The sequence below is a fragment of the Garra rufa genome, chromosome 23 (assembly GCF_049309525.1).
Source record: "Garra rufa chromosome 23, GarRuf1.0, whole genome shotgun sequence".
Taxonomy (NCBI): domain Eukaryota; kingdom Metazoa; phylum Chordata; class Actinopteri; order Cypriniformes; family Cyprinidae; genus Garra; species Garra rufa.
This window is the reverse complement of record NC_133383.1, coordinates 34,819,842-34,834,975: the sequence shown is the minus strand read 5'-3', so window position 1 is coordinate 34,834,975 and position 15,134 is coordinate 34,819,842. Positions and strand designations below refer to the sequence as shown.

At 36.9% G+C, this 15,134-nt stretch overlaps 1 protein-coding gene across 1 annotated transcript in view; it reads left to right on the top strand.

Annotated features, from left to right (window-relative positions):
- The window catches only part of sppl3 (signal peptide peptidase 3), a 49,196-nt gene extending 35,131 nt beyond the window's left edge, over positions 1-14,065 (top strand). The window contains exons 6-10 of the mRNA XM_073829580.1: positions 759-871; positions 991-1,097; positions 3,156-3,510; positions 10,018-10,127; positions 11,951-14,065. Of these exons, the coding sequence (XP_073685681.1) occupies positions 759-871; positions 991-1,097; positions 3,156-3,510; positions 10,018-10,127; positions 11,951-12,022 (757 nt within the window). The 3' untranslated portion in view covers positions 12,023-14,065. The remainder of the gene's footprint in view (positions 1-758; positions 872-990; positions 1,098-3,155; positions 3,511-10,017; positions 10,128-11,950) is intronic.
- Positions 14,066-15,134: the final 1,069 nt, after the last annotated feature.

The window sequence follows — 15,134 nt, the reverse complement described above, 5'->3', positions numbered from 1 at the left end:
GTTTTTCTCCAAAGAAACAATAAAATGCTCATGAAGTGACTCTCAGAGCAGTTCTAGAGATGTTCATGTACTTATTGAGGTGGCAAAGGCTGAAATCACTGCAAGCGTCACGCACGCTTTAGTATGTGTGTGTAGTAAACAAAATTGCGTGCATGTGCCATTCATTCACACAGAGACACGCAAAACATCCAGGATTCATAGTTTTAATAGTATGTGGCTTAATATTCACAGACACTAGTCTATATTGCATTTTGATTTAAGTGTACTGACCTACTTTTGATTTATTTCTCTAAAATTTGAAGGCAAGTTCTGTGACATTCTGCGTTATACAGCAGATTACATTTTAATGACTGGTTTCTGCGATTCCATCTGCATCGTGGAAATCATAGAGCTCTATAAACCCCAGTGTATATAAAAATGTATTTATTTAGCTTTATGGCTCAACCCAAGTTATTAACACTTCAAAGATGATCTTTGGCTGACAGAATGCACAAAATCTTACATAATTGGCTTTTAAGGTCATCTTTTTGACACAGACAATGAACCTGTTTGTTTGCAGGGATTTGCCTTGCGGCTTCACTCAATCTCACAATGTAATCTAGAATCTGTTCTGTTTGCTTTGAGTGGAACAATCCTCTTGTGTATTAATGGACAACAGTGTTAGAGATCAGATGCTGGGGAGTGAAAAAGAGAGCCTGATGCCTCGGCCGAGTGACAACCGCTAGCTAGTTTATTCATCGTGTCTCTCTTGTCTCCAGGATCTCATTCGGCTGCTGTGGCCGCTTCACGTTGGCGGAGCTGCTGTCGTTTTCCCTCTCTGTCATGCTGGTTCTCATCTGGGTGCTGACGGGCCACTGGCTGCTCATGGACGGTGCGTCAGCGTGTTTTTACTCTGTGTTTGTGTGTAGGAAGAGAATGTAAACAGGTTTACCTCATACCTCATGTTGTGGTGGTATTTTCTTCTCACTCGTGTGTTTTTGTCTCATGCAGCTCTTGCCATGGGTCTCTGCGTGGCTATGATCGCATTTGTGCGACTGCCTAGTCTCAAGGTGTCCTGCCTGCTGCTGTCAGGCCTCCTCATCTATGATGTGTTCTGGGTAAGCAATTAATGCAGCAAGTCATACTGGTTCCTAGGGATGGGCGTAAAGTCTTCATAGCACACCATGAGGGATTTAAAGGGATTGTTGATCTAAAAATGAAAATTCTGTCATTAATTACTCACCCTTGTGTCGTTCCAAACTCGTAAGACCTTTTTTTCATCTTTAGAAGACCGATTAAGATATTTTTGATTAAATCCAAGAGCTTTCTGACTCTGCATAGACAGCAACGCAACTGTAACGTTCAAGGCCAAGAAAGGTAGTAAGGACATTGTTAAAATAGTCCATGAGACATCAGTGGTTCAACTGTAATTTTATAAAGCTATGAGGAGACCCTTTGTGTGCAAAGAAAGTAAAAATAACGACTTTATTTAGCAATTTCTTCTCTTCTGTGTCAGTAATTTCTATTTAAATTGTCACTGGGTTAAAAACATTTTTCTGTGTATTATTGGGTAATCCAGTAAATATCTCACAAGCTACAGAGATTTATTTTTTTCCTTTTTTTATAATTTTGTAAACCTGGCGCAGGTAACTTGAGTAAAAACTGAAAGTAATTTTCTGAAATAGATAGTGACTCTAAATACAAAAACGTATATCTCGAATAATAATATTATTAATTTTATTTTTTTTAATAAAGCATTTGATTAGTTTGTCTTTCTGAGAAAAATATTTTTTCCCTCTTATATAAAACCTTTTATCTTGATAATAATAATAAAAAAAATAACAATAATTATTATTATTATTATTATTATTTTACTAAAGCATTCGATTATTTTGTTTGTCTTTCTGAAAAAATATTAAGTAACTTTTTTTTTTTTTGGTGGCTGGGGTCTGATTATGATTTTTAATGATTTTCTTATTTTTTTTATTTCCGATACAAACCTTTACAACCTTATATATATATATATATAGTGTAGTATTATGATATTAATATAAACCATTCACTAATAATGATGTTAAATTCTTATAGTATTTATTTATTTATTTGGTTTATCTCTGAAAAAAAGTTTATGGAACATTTTATTTAGGGAGGGGTCTAATTATGATTTTTTTTTTTTTTTTTTGATACAAACCTTATATCTAGAGTACTATTATTATTAAAACTATTATGTTTAATTCAATGTAGATATTAATATAAACCATTTAGTAATAATGATGTTAGATTCTTGTGATTTTTTTTTTCTATTATTTTGTTTATTTGTTTGTCTTTCTGAAAAAAGATTGCTAATAAATGATAATAATTATTATTAAAATTATAAATATTATTATTTTATTGTTAAATACAAACTGCTAAATAAAAAATGAAAGTATGGTTTACTGTAATATTTGACTGTAAACTAAAATTTGTTTTAAAAAAATTATAATTTTGCATTCTAACTACAATATTAGATTCCTAATAGTTCTTAATTTCTATATTTTCTTCTAGCCATATTGCAATTTATTTCAATTCGATTAGGATTAATCGCACAGCCCTACATGCTTTCCAGAAATTAAAAGCTTTGCTTAGTAATAAGTTGTTGCTCGCCTTGACTTGTTTAGAAAACTTTTTTTATCTTCATTCTTTCCTTTTTTTTTTTTTGTTACTCTTATGTGTGAATAATTAAAGCAATCATGCCCATTTAAGACTGACACATATCTGTCGTCACCATCATACACTGCTATGCCACTCCACCCAGCTCGTGCCATAAAACATGTAATTGCAGCTCATGAAATTGTTCCTTAAATATTCAAAGAATCTTGTAAAGGCTGTTTCCTTTTTTGCTCGAGAGTCATTTACAGATGCTTTCTATAGATGCACCTGGGGTTAAATGCTGTTTGAATGCAAACCCTGTGACCCTTTGGTTGCCATTCCAGATTTTAACCACTACATCACACCAAATAATTTTTAATTGCAACTCTGAAACCCACCCCAGTGCTGACCGTCGAGACCTTTTTCGTCAGCGTCTCAAATCAGTCCAAACACGCTTACGCAAGCCTGACACCGCTCTCTCTCAGTGTCTTAAAACAGCAGGGCAAGCTGGTCTGTCCCTCTGACTCATCTCCCTTTCTCTTCTGTAGGTCTTCTTCTCCGCCTACATCTTCAACAGCAACGTGATGGTGAAGGTGGCCACGCAGCCAGCCGACAACCCCCTTGACGTGCTCTCACGCAAGCTACATCTGGGCCCTGGCATGGGGCGGGACGTCCCCCGCCTCTCCCTGCCCGGAAAGCTGGTGTTCCCGAGCTCCACCGGCAGCCACTTCTCCATGCTGGGCATCGGCGATATCGTCATGCCGGGCCTGCTGCTGTGCTTCGTGCTCCGATACGACAATTATAAGAAACAGGCCAACGGAGAAGTGCCCGGGTCTGTCAACATGTCCGGCCGCATGCAGCGGGTTTCCTACTTCCACTGCACCCTCATTGGTTACTTTGTTGGTGCGTATTGTAACCGTATCATCTGAACACAGCCTTGTATTAAAGGAGTAGTTCACTTTCAGTACAAAGATTTACAGATAATGTACTCACCCCCTTGTCATCCAAGATGTTCATATCTTTCTTTCCTCATTCGAAAAGAAATTGTTTCTTGAGGGAAAACATTTCAGGATTTCTCTCCATATAATGGACTTCAATGGTGCCCCCAAGTTTGAACTTCCAAAATGCAGCTTTAAAGTAAGAATGCACCGAATGTTCGGCAACCAAAATTATTAAGCCGAAAATAGCAAAAAAAGCTCTTTTGGTTTTCGGCCGAATAAGCGAAAAGGCAGAATAAGTTATACCGAACAATGAATTTATCATTTTAGATCGACAAACTGTAATACTGCGTAAGAATTTCTATTCAAACTAAAAGCATAATTATAGGCTATTCGCTGCCTGTTAATTGCATAAACGTGACGCGTCATTCACTGAATGCCCTTTAATCAGGAGCTTGTATACTGAAGGCAGTCCGCGTCCACAACTGCACACACCTTTTGCATTACGTACTTGCCGGCAACCCGCCAAAATAAAAGCTTGCTAATTTGGGTTTGAAAATGATGATAATTCACCTAAAAAAAGTAAATATTATCGTTTTATGTTTAAGTTTACTATAAAACAATTGTTTTAAAACATTAAAACATACTACCGCACTTTATTATTTTGTTCATTTTATTTAAAAAAATGTAAAAAATAAATTGAGTCCAGTGATATTATTATCACTGTTATTTAATGGGTCACTCTGTCTAGTGTGAGGACCAATCCAAATCTCCAGGTACTCTTATGAGAACCAAGCTAAAAAAAAAACGTATGTGCACCCCTGTCTATTACTACATTTATTATAACATTCTCCTTTGCTCAGCAAGGCTGTATTTATTTGTACATTAAAAACACATACCTGATTTAAGAAGGGGGTCTTTAAAATGGCCACAGAATATTATTTTACTAACTTACTAATTTTAAGTTAAATTGAGCTTTGTTAGTAGGCTACAATGTCTGTTAGAATGTTAAAAATGTTTAGTGTTAAGGAAATATTTTTAAATTGTTGTTTGGTAATTGATTTTTGATTCTTTTGAAAAGCAAGACAAAACTGTAAAAAGCACATTTTGGCTGTTTAATTTATGTAATAGAGAAAAAAATTAGCGAAATACATGGGGGAAAAACATGAAAAATTGTGTTCGGTAATTGGCCTTCGGCCCAGTGTTTAATTTTGTTCGACTTCGGCAAATAATTTTCGTTTCGGTCATTCCTACTTTGAAGGGCTCTAAACGATCCCAGCCGAGGAAGAAGAGTCTTATCTAGCAAAACGATCCGTCTTTGTTTGTTTTTTTGTTTTTGTTTTTTTTACCTCAAACGCTTGTCTTGTGTATGTCTGCGTGAACAGTTTTTTTCCAGGTTCAAAACAGTTAGGGTATGTTGAAAAACTCCCATCTTGTTTTCTTCCCCAACTTCATAATCGTCCTACATCGCTGCAGAAGTACCTAGTGTTTACAAAGTGGACACGCAAATAAAATCAAGATGTAAGACAATTTTGAAGTTGAAGAAGAAAACAAGATGGGAGTTTTTCAACATACCCTAACTGTATTATTACCCAGATTACACACATGTGCATCGCAAAGACGAGACAAGATGAGCATTTGAGGTTAAAAAGTATATAAGTTGTCAATTTGTTTCAAAAATGATCGATCGTTTCACTGGACAATACCCTTTTTCCTCGGCTAGGATCATTTGAGCCCTTTGAAGCTGCATTTAAACTGCATTTTGGAAGTTCAAACTCACAGGTACCGTTGAAGTCCGCTATGTGAAGATATTTCCTGAAATGTTTTCCTCAAGAAACATCCTTCCTTTATGACTGAAGAAAGGAGGACAAACATCTCGGATGACAAAGGGGTGAATAAATAATCTATATATTTTTGTTCTATAAGTGAACTTATCCTTTAAGATGGTGGATTGGATTGTGAAGTGTTACAGCAGTGTTTATTTTTGTATCTTTATCTATCATTCAGTCTTGTCTGTCTCTCTGTCTATCTATCATTAGCTGGGTTTAAATTTAAAGTTGTGACTTTAACTTATCCGCTAAATTGAAATATCATATAAAACATTTGCGAATAAGCACTGCTTCCATCCAGTGAGTTAAAGAGAACAAAATTGTCACTTCCTGATAAACTGGTAATAAATATCACTAAAAGCCATTGAAAATTATGATTTTCATATATAATAAATTACTTGCGCCTTGGAGCTAGCAGACGAAATGGTCATTGCTTTCGAAAGCAGATGCCTGCTGTTTGGGAACGCAGTCGTGCAAGACAGTTCTGGAAGGCGTTTATACAGAAATACTTTAAAAAAACAGACTTTCCTCTGGCATTTAAGAATGACCATAACATTTCAGACGCTGTGCAACAAGATCAGTCCACTGGTTAGTCAGTCTTGGAGGTCTTCTCTGGTCCTAAAATCCGTACCCTACCCAAATTTCTTCTTACCTGAACCTGATGTGCATAAATGAATTTACCAAAAAAAAAACGACCTAAGTCTAACCCAGCCTGATAGCATTTAGTCTGTTTTCGACCAGACTGGACACAAACCTAAACTGCATTTGCGTCTGCACAGCCTGCAGCCCCTCAGTCAGTCAGGAAAAATCATGCTGCTCTATTACTTTCATTTTACTTTCATACCTTGGGTTTTTGGACCTCTAGTCAGGTTATGCCACCCCATCTCTTTTGATGCACATGGAGGAATTTATTCAGTAAATATTTGTTTTCATCTTCCGTTATTCACATTGAAGCCTTTTTCAAAGTCAGAAACCACCTTGGGTGAGTGTAAAAACTTTTGAGAATCAAAATTTGCCGTTACGGATGCGATTACTTCAAAATGAGTAAAAACAGGGTGATAGAAACGGCTATATATACATTTATCTATTTCATTCCATCTATCATTCTGTCTGTCAATCCATTTATCTATCTAGCATTGACAATATGTCTGTCATTCCATTTATTTGTCTTTTTTATTGTCTCTTGTTCTATCTATCCATCGATCCATCTGTCATTGTCATTCTAGCTGTCCTTCTTTCTATCATCTATTTATCGTTCTGTTCTTCTATTGACCTGTCTGTTGTTCCGTCTATAATTCTGTCATCCTTTCTGTCCATCTGTTTAGTTTTGTCATTCTATCTGTCATTCTGTCGTTCCATCTCTCCTTCCTATCATTCTATTGTTTTTATTCCACCCATCTATTTTGTCTCTGTCATTTTATTTCAGTCTGTTTATCATTCTATCTATTTATAGTTTTGTCTGTTACTAGCTTGCTGTCTGTCTGTTCCACCTCTTCCTTTTCTATCCGTCTATTGTGCTGTCTGTTGTTTCATCTGTCTATCATATTTTTCTGTCTATCTTTAGGGCCGTCTGTCCATTGTTCTGTCAATCCTTCTATTTAAAGTTTTGTTTGTCAGTCTGTCTAAAAACAATAAAAAAAAAAAATTACAATTTTAAAGGGTTAGTTTCCAAAAAATTAAATGGTCATTAATTACTCATTCTTATGTCGTTCCAAACCTGTAAGACCTTAGTTCATCTTCAAAACACAAATTAAGATATTTTTGATGATATCCAAGAGTTTCTGACCCTGCACAGACAGCAATGCAACTGACACGTTCAAGGCACAGAAAGGTAGTAAAAACATCAATAAAATAGTCCACTTGACATTAGTGGTTCAACCGTAATGTTATAAAGCTATGAGAATACTTTTTGTGTGCAGAAGAAAACAGAAATAACGACTTTATTCAACAATTTCTTCTCTTCTGTGTCAGTTTTTGACGCAGGTTCACAATTGTTAAGCCAGATTTAGAGTTTGAGTTTTTAGCAAAAATAAATAAAAAATAACCTCTAATATAATTTGTTATACATTTTTCTCGCCATGAAAATAGCCACAGAAGCATGGCATGGCATTTAACACAAGCAAACAAACACATGCTTTAACAAACAGAAGACATGCTACAGGGCTCTACGCTTATTTTTTCATTTTTAATTTTTTTTTTATCTTAAATTTAGGAGCACAGTCTAATCAATAATCAAAAAACCTGATTAAAAATTAGCCTTTCCATTACGAGGTGATATTAGACTCCTTAAAGTGATTTACTGGGGAATTTTGTTTTTACATTTGTAATGCATTATTGGCAACGTTATTAATATTATCTTTTATATTTTTAAGCTTTTTTAAAATGTCTAATTAAAACAACGGAATAAGAACAAGTAGAATAAGAAAAAGTTACAAATCAAATGAAATCAGTATTAACAATTAATTTGTACTACAGAGGTGGCTCAGAAAAACACAAATGTAGCTTGTAGGTGTATTTTCATGTTTAATGAGGCTCAGAGGTGGCATGTGTGCAATCAAATTCATAAATTTATGTTGAGAATAATGTTTTAAATATAACATTTTGAATACAGAAATATTAAACGATTTAAATAAGAAGATACATTAAAAATTAAACCTAAATCTGCCAGCAGGTGGCGGTAGTCACTGATTTAATTACTGAATCATGTTATTCGATTCGTTCGAACAGCTGATTCTTTCAATATCTAATTTACAAACTCCCTTAAAAATCATTATAATCAACGCTTTCTACACTGCACAATCAATCTCTTATTTACACTCCGTTTATGAAAGAATTCATAGTTCTCTTACTTCATCATGGAGGGGTCTACAATTTTCAGCATAGGTGCATTTCCAATGTGAGAGACAGAATCTAAAAACAAAAATCCGGAAATCACATTGTATGATTTTTATTTTTTTATTTTATTTTTTTATACAATTTATTTTTGAATTACTGTGTCAAATAAGTATTTGATCTCTTCCTTATCAGCCATATTTCTGACCCTCAATGACCTGTTATTTTGCTTTTAAATAGTCCAGCTACACTCTGCTCATGATTCTAAATTAGTAGCATGTGTTTGAGGTCATTAGCTGTCATAAAGACACCCCACCATCAGCCAAAGTCTAAGTAGCAACATGGGCAAAACCAAAGAGCTGTCAAAAGACACAAGAGACAATTGTAGACCTTCACAAAGCTGGAAAGGGCTACGGGGCAATTTTCAAGCAGCTTGGTGAAAAAAGAACAACTGTTGGAGCAATTGTCAGAAAATGGAAGAGGCTAATGATGACTGTTAATGTCCCTCGGACTGGGGCCCCACGGAAGATCTCTCCTCGTGGGCTATCAATGATGCTAAGAATGGTGAAGAATCGGATTTAAGAACTTTTTGGTCTTAAATCCATTTGCCGTGTTTGGAGGAAGAAGAATGATGAGTATCATCCCAATAATACCATACCTACAGTGAAGCATGGGGCTGGAAGCATCATGCTCTGGGGGTGTTTTTCTGCACAGGGGACAAGACGACTGCACTGTTTTAAGGAGAGGATGAACAGGGCCATGTATTGTGACATATTGGGCAAAAACCTCCTTCCCTCAGTCAGAGCATTAAAGATGGGTTGTGGCTGGCTCTTCCAACATTGACCCAATGACCCATTGACAATGACCCAAAGCACACAGCCAGAAAAACCAAGGAGTGGCTCTGTAAGAAGCATATCAAGGTTCTGGAGTAGCCTAGCCAGTCTCCAGACCTAAATCCAATAGAAAATCTTTGGAGGGAGCTGAACTCCATGTTGCTCAGCGACAGCCCTGAAACCTGACAGATCTAGACAAGATCTGTATGGAGGAGTGGGCCAAAATCCCTCCTGCAGTGTGTGCAAACCTGGTGAAGAACTACAGGAACCGTTTGACCTCTGAAATTGTTAACAAAGGCTTCTGTACCAAATATTAAAAAAAATTGACACAAGTGATCAAATACTTATTTGACACAGTAATTCACAAATAAATTGTTAAAGAATCATACAATGTGATTTCCGGATTTTTATTTTTAGATTCTGTCTCTCACAGTGGAAATGCATCTATGCTGAAAATTGTAGACCCCTCCATGATTTCTAAATAAGAGAACTTGCAAAATCACAGGGTGATCAAATACTTATTGACCTCACTGTATGTCTGTGATACATTACTTAACATTGCAAAAACGCGTAGAAACCTTTAAAGCTCCCCTCAGCACAAACACAAATATGCTGATCGGGTCAGTCTCACCTGGTGCTCCTAAATATTTTTTCATAGTCACACGCAGTAGTTTTCAGTCGCAAATGCAACTAAAATGGTCGCACTGTAGAACCCTGCGCTATGCATCAAACAGCTGTCGTAAAGGTGTCTAAAGGTTTCGATAGAGACGATGACTTGAAATTTGTTGCCCAGCCTGACTTATTAACATTTTTGGGTGAACTATCCCTTTAAGAACAACATAACAGTAAATTGTGAACCAAATGTGTTTAATACACTAAAAAGACTCATTCTGTAATCGGACTACACTTGTTGCACTGTATGTAATATTGCTGATTCTGGCACTGTTGATTCAACATTGTCTTTCTTTCCCATCTCAGGTCTGTTGACTGCAACCGTGGCGTCTCGTATTCACCGCGCCGCCCAGCCTGCCCTCCTGTACCTGGTGCCCTTCACCCTGCTGCCTCTGCTCACCATGGCCTACCTAAAGGTGCGTCTGTTTGCACCAACACCTGAATTTCCACAGGGATGCTAAGGGCCTCATATCTAGGAACGTCAAAAGCGGTGTCACCTTAATTTCGTGGAATCGGCAATTCCTCACTAGGTCGTTAACAATGCAAAAGTCTACATCCAGTTGTCATCAGGTTATTTTAGCAGGGTGTGTGCCGTATCCATAACACTGCGCTACATTATTTATGTGCAAGCGCACGCACCTGTGTGCATCTCTGCGGGGTACTGCGCATTCCTTCTATTGAAGCGTCAGTTGTGCGCCGGCTTCTTTTCACTCTGGCAGATGTTTTGTTCTGCATGTGTTGTAACATAATCTGATCAGTTCTGTGTAATGCCATCGCCATGGCAACAGCCTCTCTTTTCCATAGAAACGATCAATCGTGGAACATTTCTACACGTTTAGAAGTCGGAATGCTACAGTAGCTACATGCAGCTTGATGACATAAGCTTGACTTTAAGTAGTTTAGACATGTCTCAAAGCTTTTTTTTTTTTTTTTTTTTTGGTGTCAAGGTATGCTGTAGTACTTGTTGGGCGTGATACCATCAACAAGATAAAATCATGTGTTATGAAATCTGTTAAAGCACATCCTGTGTGTCTAAAAATAAAGCAGGGAAAGGCAAATTTAGATTAGCTAAATTAAATTCAAACATCTTCTGAAACAGGAAGATCCTACAATGTGTGTTTTTCCATGTAGGTGTGTGTTTTAAATTGTGTTGGCCTGTATTCTGGTTGGTATAGTTGTTTATAATATGAAAGGATAAATATGGTCTTTTGTTGTTGGTTGAATGGTTCGGTTGTGAGGTGTGGGTGTGGGTGTGACTGTCATAGACTGAACAGATGTAATCCTAGATGATGTAAGCACAGACACACAGGTTTGTGCTGTTTTCGTCAGCGCTTCTGCACAATTTAACATGTGAGTGAAATGTTTATGACTTTATATCAATGGTTGTTTGAATCCTGTAAAGAAAATGAGGCAAAATATAGGGTTGTGCTTGTTGGCGACAAATCTTTAGACGTCTATATTGATACAGATCTATGCATGTTGTACAAGACTAGCTGTTAAACCTCTGACGTGACACCTCGGTGTGCTGAGTGAAGTGTCACAATTATCTGTAACTTCCTGTCATGCAGCCACAGACCCACTGACATTTACTGTAGTAATCTGTAGCTGTATCTCATATTTTTGAGATCTGATATGTCGTATAATGCTCATCTAATGGGTCAAATTAATGTGCAGGAATGATAGACACTGGGACATTGTTTTTTTTTTTATCACATGCACATCAGTCCATTTATTTTTACTCACCTATTAATAATAAAATATTATTAATTAGCTCATTTTTATTTTTTCTTCCTTGTAAATAATAAATTAAGTAACATCTGATTTAACTTTTTTGTTAATATAATGTTGGTGGTAGATTTTTATTCTATTTGTACTTGAACAACGTTGTTTTTTATAGATTTTCATAGCCCAAGTCTATTTAGTTTTATTTCAGGATTTTGTGTGAAAGTGTGCATTAAAAAGAATTGTTGTAGCCCACAATAAGTTTAGGTGTAATACAATTTTTGTGCATAAAATGGAACCATTAAACCAAAACTATTTTTTGCACACATACATATGCAAAATATATATATATATGTATAGGGCTGAGCCCATTCGGAACTGCTGGAGCCCAGAGAGGAGCGTCGGTGGATATTAAAGAGAAAACAGATTTTCATTCAAACAAACTGATGTAAACTACACATTCGACTCAATCAGCCCTAACTTGTAGTAATTCTCTCTGTGTCTTTTCCTCTCACAGGGGGACCTACGGCGCATGTGGTCCGAGCCCTTCCACACCAAGTCCAGCAGCTCCCGCTTTCTGGAGGTATGATGCTGCTCCGACCAGCACAAGTTTCCACCATCCCTATCTCCCGCCCGCCTGCCCGACCACCCACTGGAGAAAGAGAGAGAGAGAAAGAGAGAGAGAGAGAGGTCGGAAGAGAGGAACAGCACTCGTCTTCTCATCATCCCTCATTCCCGTTGTCATCCTCCAGCCAGCGGATGAACAGCAGCACGCGGACTTCACTGCCAGATGGATTCATGCGCTCCGAACATATTCTCTTTGTCTTTCCTCTACCTCTTTTCTTTCTCTGCTCCATTCCACCTTTATCACACCACCTTTCTCCCTGTCTTTCCACCAATATTTTACCGGATCGCACGTCATCTGGACGTAATCCGGAGCCGCTTTGAGCTCCAAGTGTGTTTCCATTTGTACCGTTTGGCGCCATTATGGATTTACAGACTTCTTGATTATCGAACTGTGGGCGAGGAACGTAGATTCTGCCACAGCTCGGGATGACGACGACGACCCTTTAAGGGACCAGCACACAGTAGAGGACAGCGTCGTTACTTCCCCTTCCTTCCCTTGTTCTCTCTTTCCCTTTCTGATAAAAGCGACCCGCATCCATCCCAATTTCCCTTTCTAACAACCCTTCCTTCGCAGAAACGTATTTTATTTAGAAAGATTTTATTCTTGGCATATACAGAAATGATGCATTATAAATTGTGGGGGCGTTCTGCTCTATGTATATATGTGTACACATGTATTAGGGGTTATCATGTCGAGGTGCAAGTGTGCGTGAGATCGCGTGCGTGTTTGTGTGTGTGTGTGTGTGTGTGTACGAACAAGGGCGAAATGCATTCGAACAGCAACCGGTTTTCATTTGCGCATATTTCTTTCCCTCTTCCATAAAACTCTTTGCTCAGCTCGGCCCTTTTAAGACAAGGGTGTGTTATTTTTGCATTTGCGTTTATGTATGAATGTATGCTGTTACCTCCAGGATCTCTGGATGGACCACTGAAGATGAGCTCTGTCGTTGCAACGGGTGGGGAAATGTTTAAGATTGTACTAAGCTTAGTTATTTAAAACAGGACGAGTTTTTCCACTAGTATTTCAAGCATTACTTTTTTCGTTTGTAGTCATTCCTTCAACCCAATTGGCTCTGCAATGATGAAACTGGAATTGAGGTCTGATTGCGAATGTGTGCAAGTGTGTGTTGTAGAAAATAATGCATTTTGCTGGCTCAGTCTGTTGAGGTTTGCTTTTTTTTTTTTTTTTTTTTTTTTTTTTAACCTGTTGTTACCTGTTTTTTAATCTGTTAGTCGTCTGGCCTTGCATGTCAATTGTACAGCGTGTCGTTCTTCAAAGCTGCGTTTCCAGGTTTTGAAACTCTGAGACGCACACACGGGGTCGCGGACGAAGAGTCGCACAAGAGAACTAGTCGTAAAAATCGAGAGGAGGGGCGACGAGACCGGACCGCTGTGACGCCGGCGGCCGGCTTGGACCTCGCGCAAAACATTGGCACTGCGTTGCCTGAATATTCAGTATGAACGTTCGCCTGGCGAGTGGGACTTGAGCATCACGGACATCGTTTTACCCACAAACCTCTTCCCTGTCCCTTTGCCACCCTTACAGACATTACAAGTTAAAAAAAAAAAAGAAAAAAAAAAGATAAGAACTATATAAATGACGATCATGATGATTGCATTGAAACTCAAATGTTCATTTTTTATGGAAGATTGCTTTTTTCGTTTTGTTCTGTTTGTTTTTGTTTTATCCCATCATTTGTATTCTTTCTTCACTCTTCCTCCCTCCCTCTAATGCTGTGGATTTTCGTTTTGTACTTTTGATTTTTTTTTTCTTTTTCCTCCATCGTCCTCCCTGCCTGCAGAGGGCGCTAAGCTCTGTTGGGCTATCAACATTAACAGCCAAAAGGATTCTGTATAAAAAAAAAAAGAATTGAATAAATAAATTAAAAAGTGTAGTGAAATGTGGATCCAAATGAGCTGTACTGAAAACATTTCAGCTCTCATAACCCTCCCTTTCTTCTCCTTAGTCAGGATTCTGCTGTAAATAAACATGACTCTAACTGTATCCGCGAGTTGTCTCATTTCCGATTGCAGCGACGTCACATTTTCTTCGTTTTGAGGACAAATATGTTCAGTAAGGAATGACCACTTCGTCTTAACATTACATCAATAGATTAAAATGTAATTAAACGAAAATTAACCATGGTTTTCTACATAGTAACCACAAATGAACATGGTTATATTGCACACTACCAGTCAAAAGTTTTTGAACAGTAAGATTTTTAATGTTTTTAAACAAGTCTCTTCTTCTCACGAAGCCTGCATTTGTTTGATCCAAAGTACAACAAAAAAATAATATTGTGAAAGTGCTTTTTTTTTTATTCAAATTTAACATTTTCAGCATCATTACTCCAGTCTTCAGTGTCACATGATCCTTCAGAAATCATTCTAATATGCCGATTTGCTGTACAACCAACATTTAATATTAATATTAGTATATTATCAATATTTAAAACAGTTTTACATTTTTTCAGGACACTTTGGTAGATACAAACATCCAAAGATCAGCATTTATCTGAAATGAAAAGCTTGTAACGTTATACACTATACCATTCAAAAACTTGGTGTCAGTATAGTTTAATAAATTGTCTACAATAAATGAATTATAGAGATTAATACTTTTATTTAGCAGGGATGCTTTAAATGGATCAGAAGTGAAGATAAAGACATTTATGGTACAAAAGATTTCTATTTCAGATAAATGCTGTTCTTATGAACTTCCTATTCATCAAAGAACCCTGAAAAAATTATACTCGGCATGTTTTCAACATAATAATAATAACGTTTCTTTGAGCAGCAATTTTAGAATCAGAATTTTAGAATGATTTCTGAAGGATTATGTGACTGGAGTAATGCTTATAAAAGCTCAGCTTTGAAATCAAAGGAATAAATTACATTTTAAAATTATTCAAAGGGAAAACATTTATTTTAAATAGTACAAATATTTCAAAATGCTCTTGTTTTTGGGCTTGGTGAGCATAAAAAACATTACAAATCTGGTAGTGTTTTTGTAGTAAACATCTGATACAAGTGGTAATCAATATGCCAAAAAGTTCACTTTACATGGCCACTTT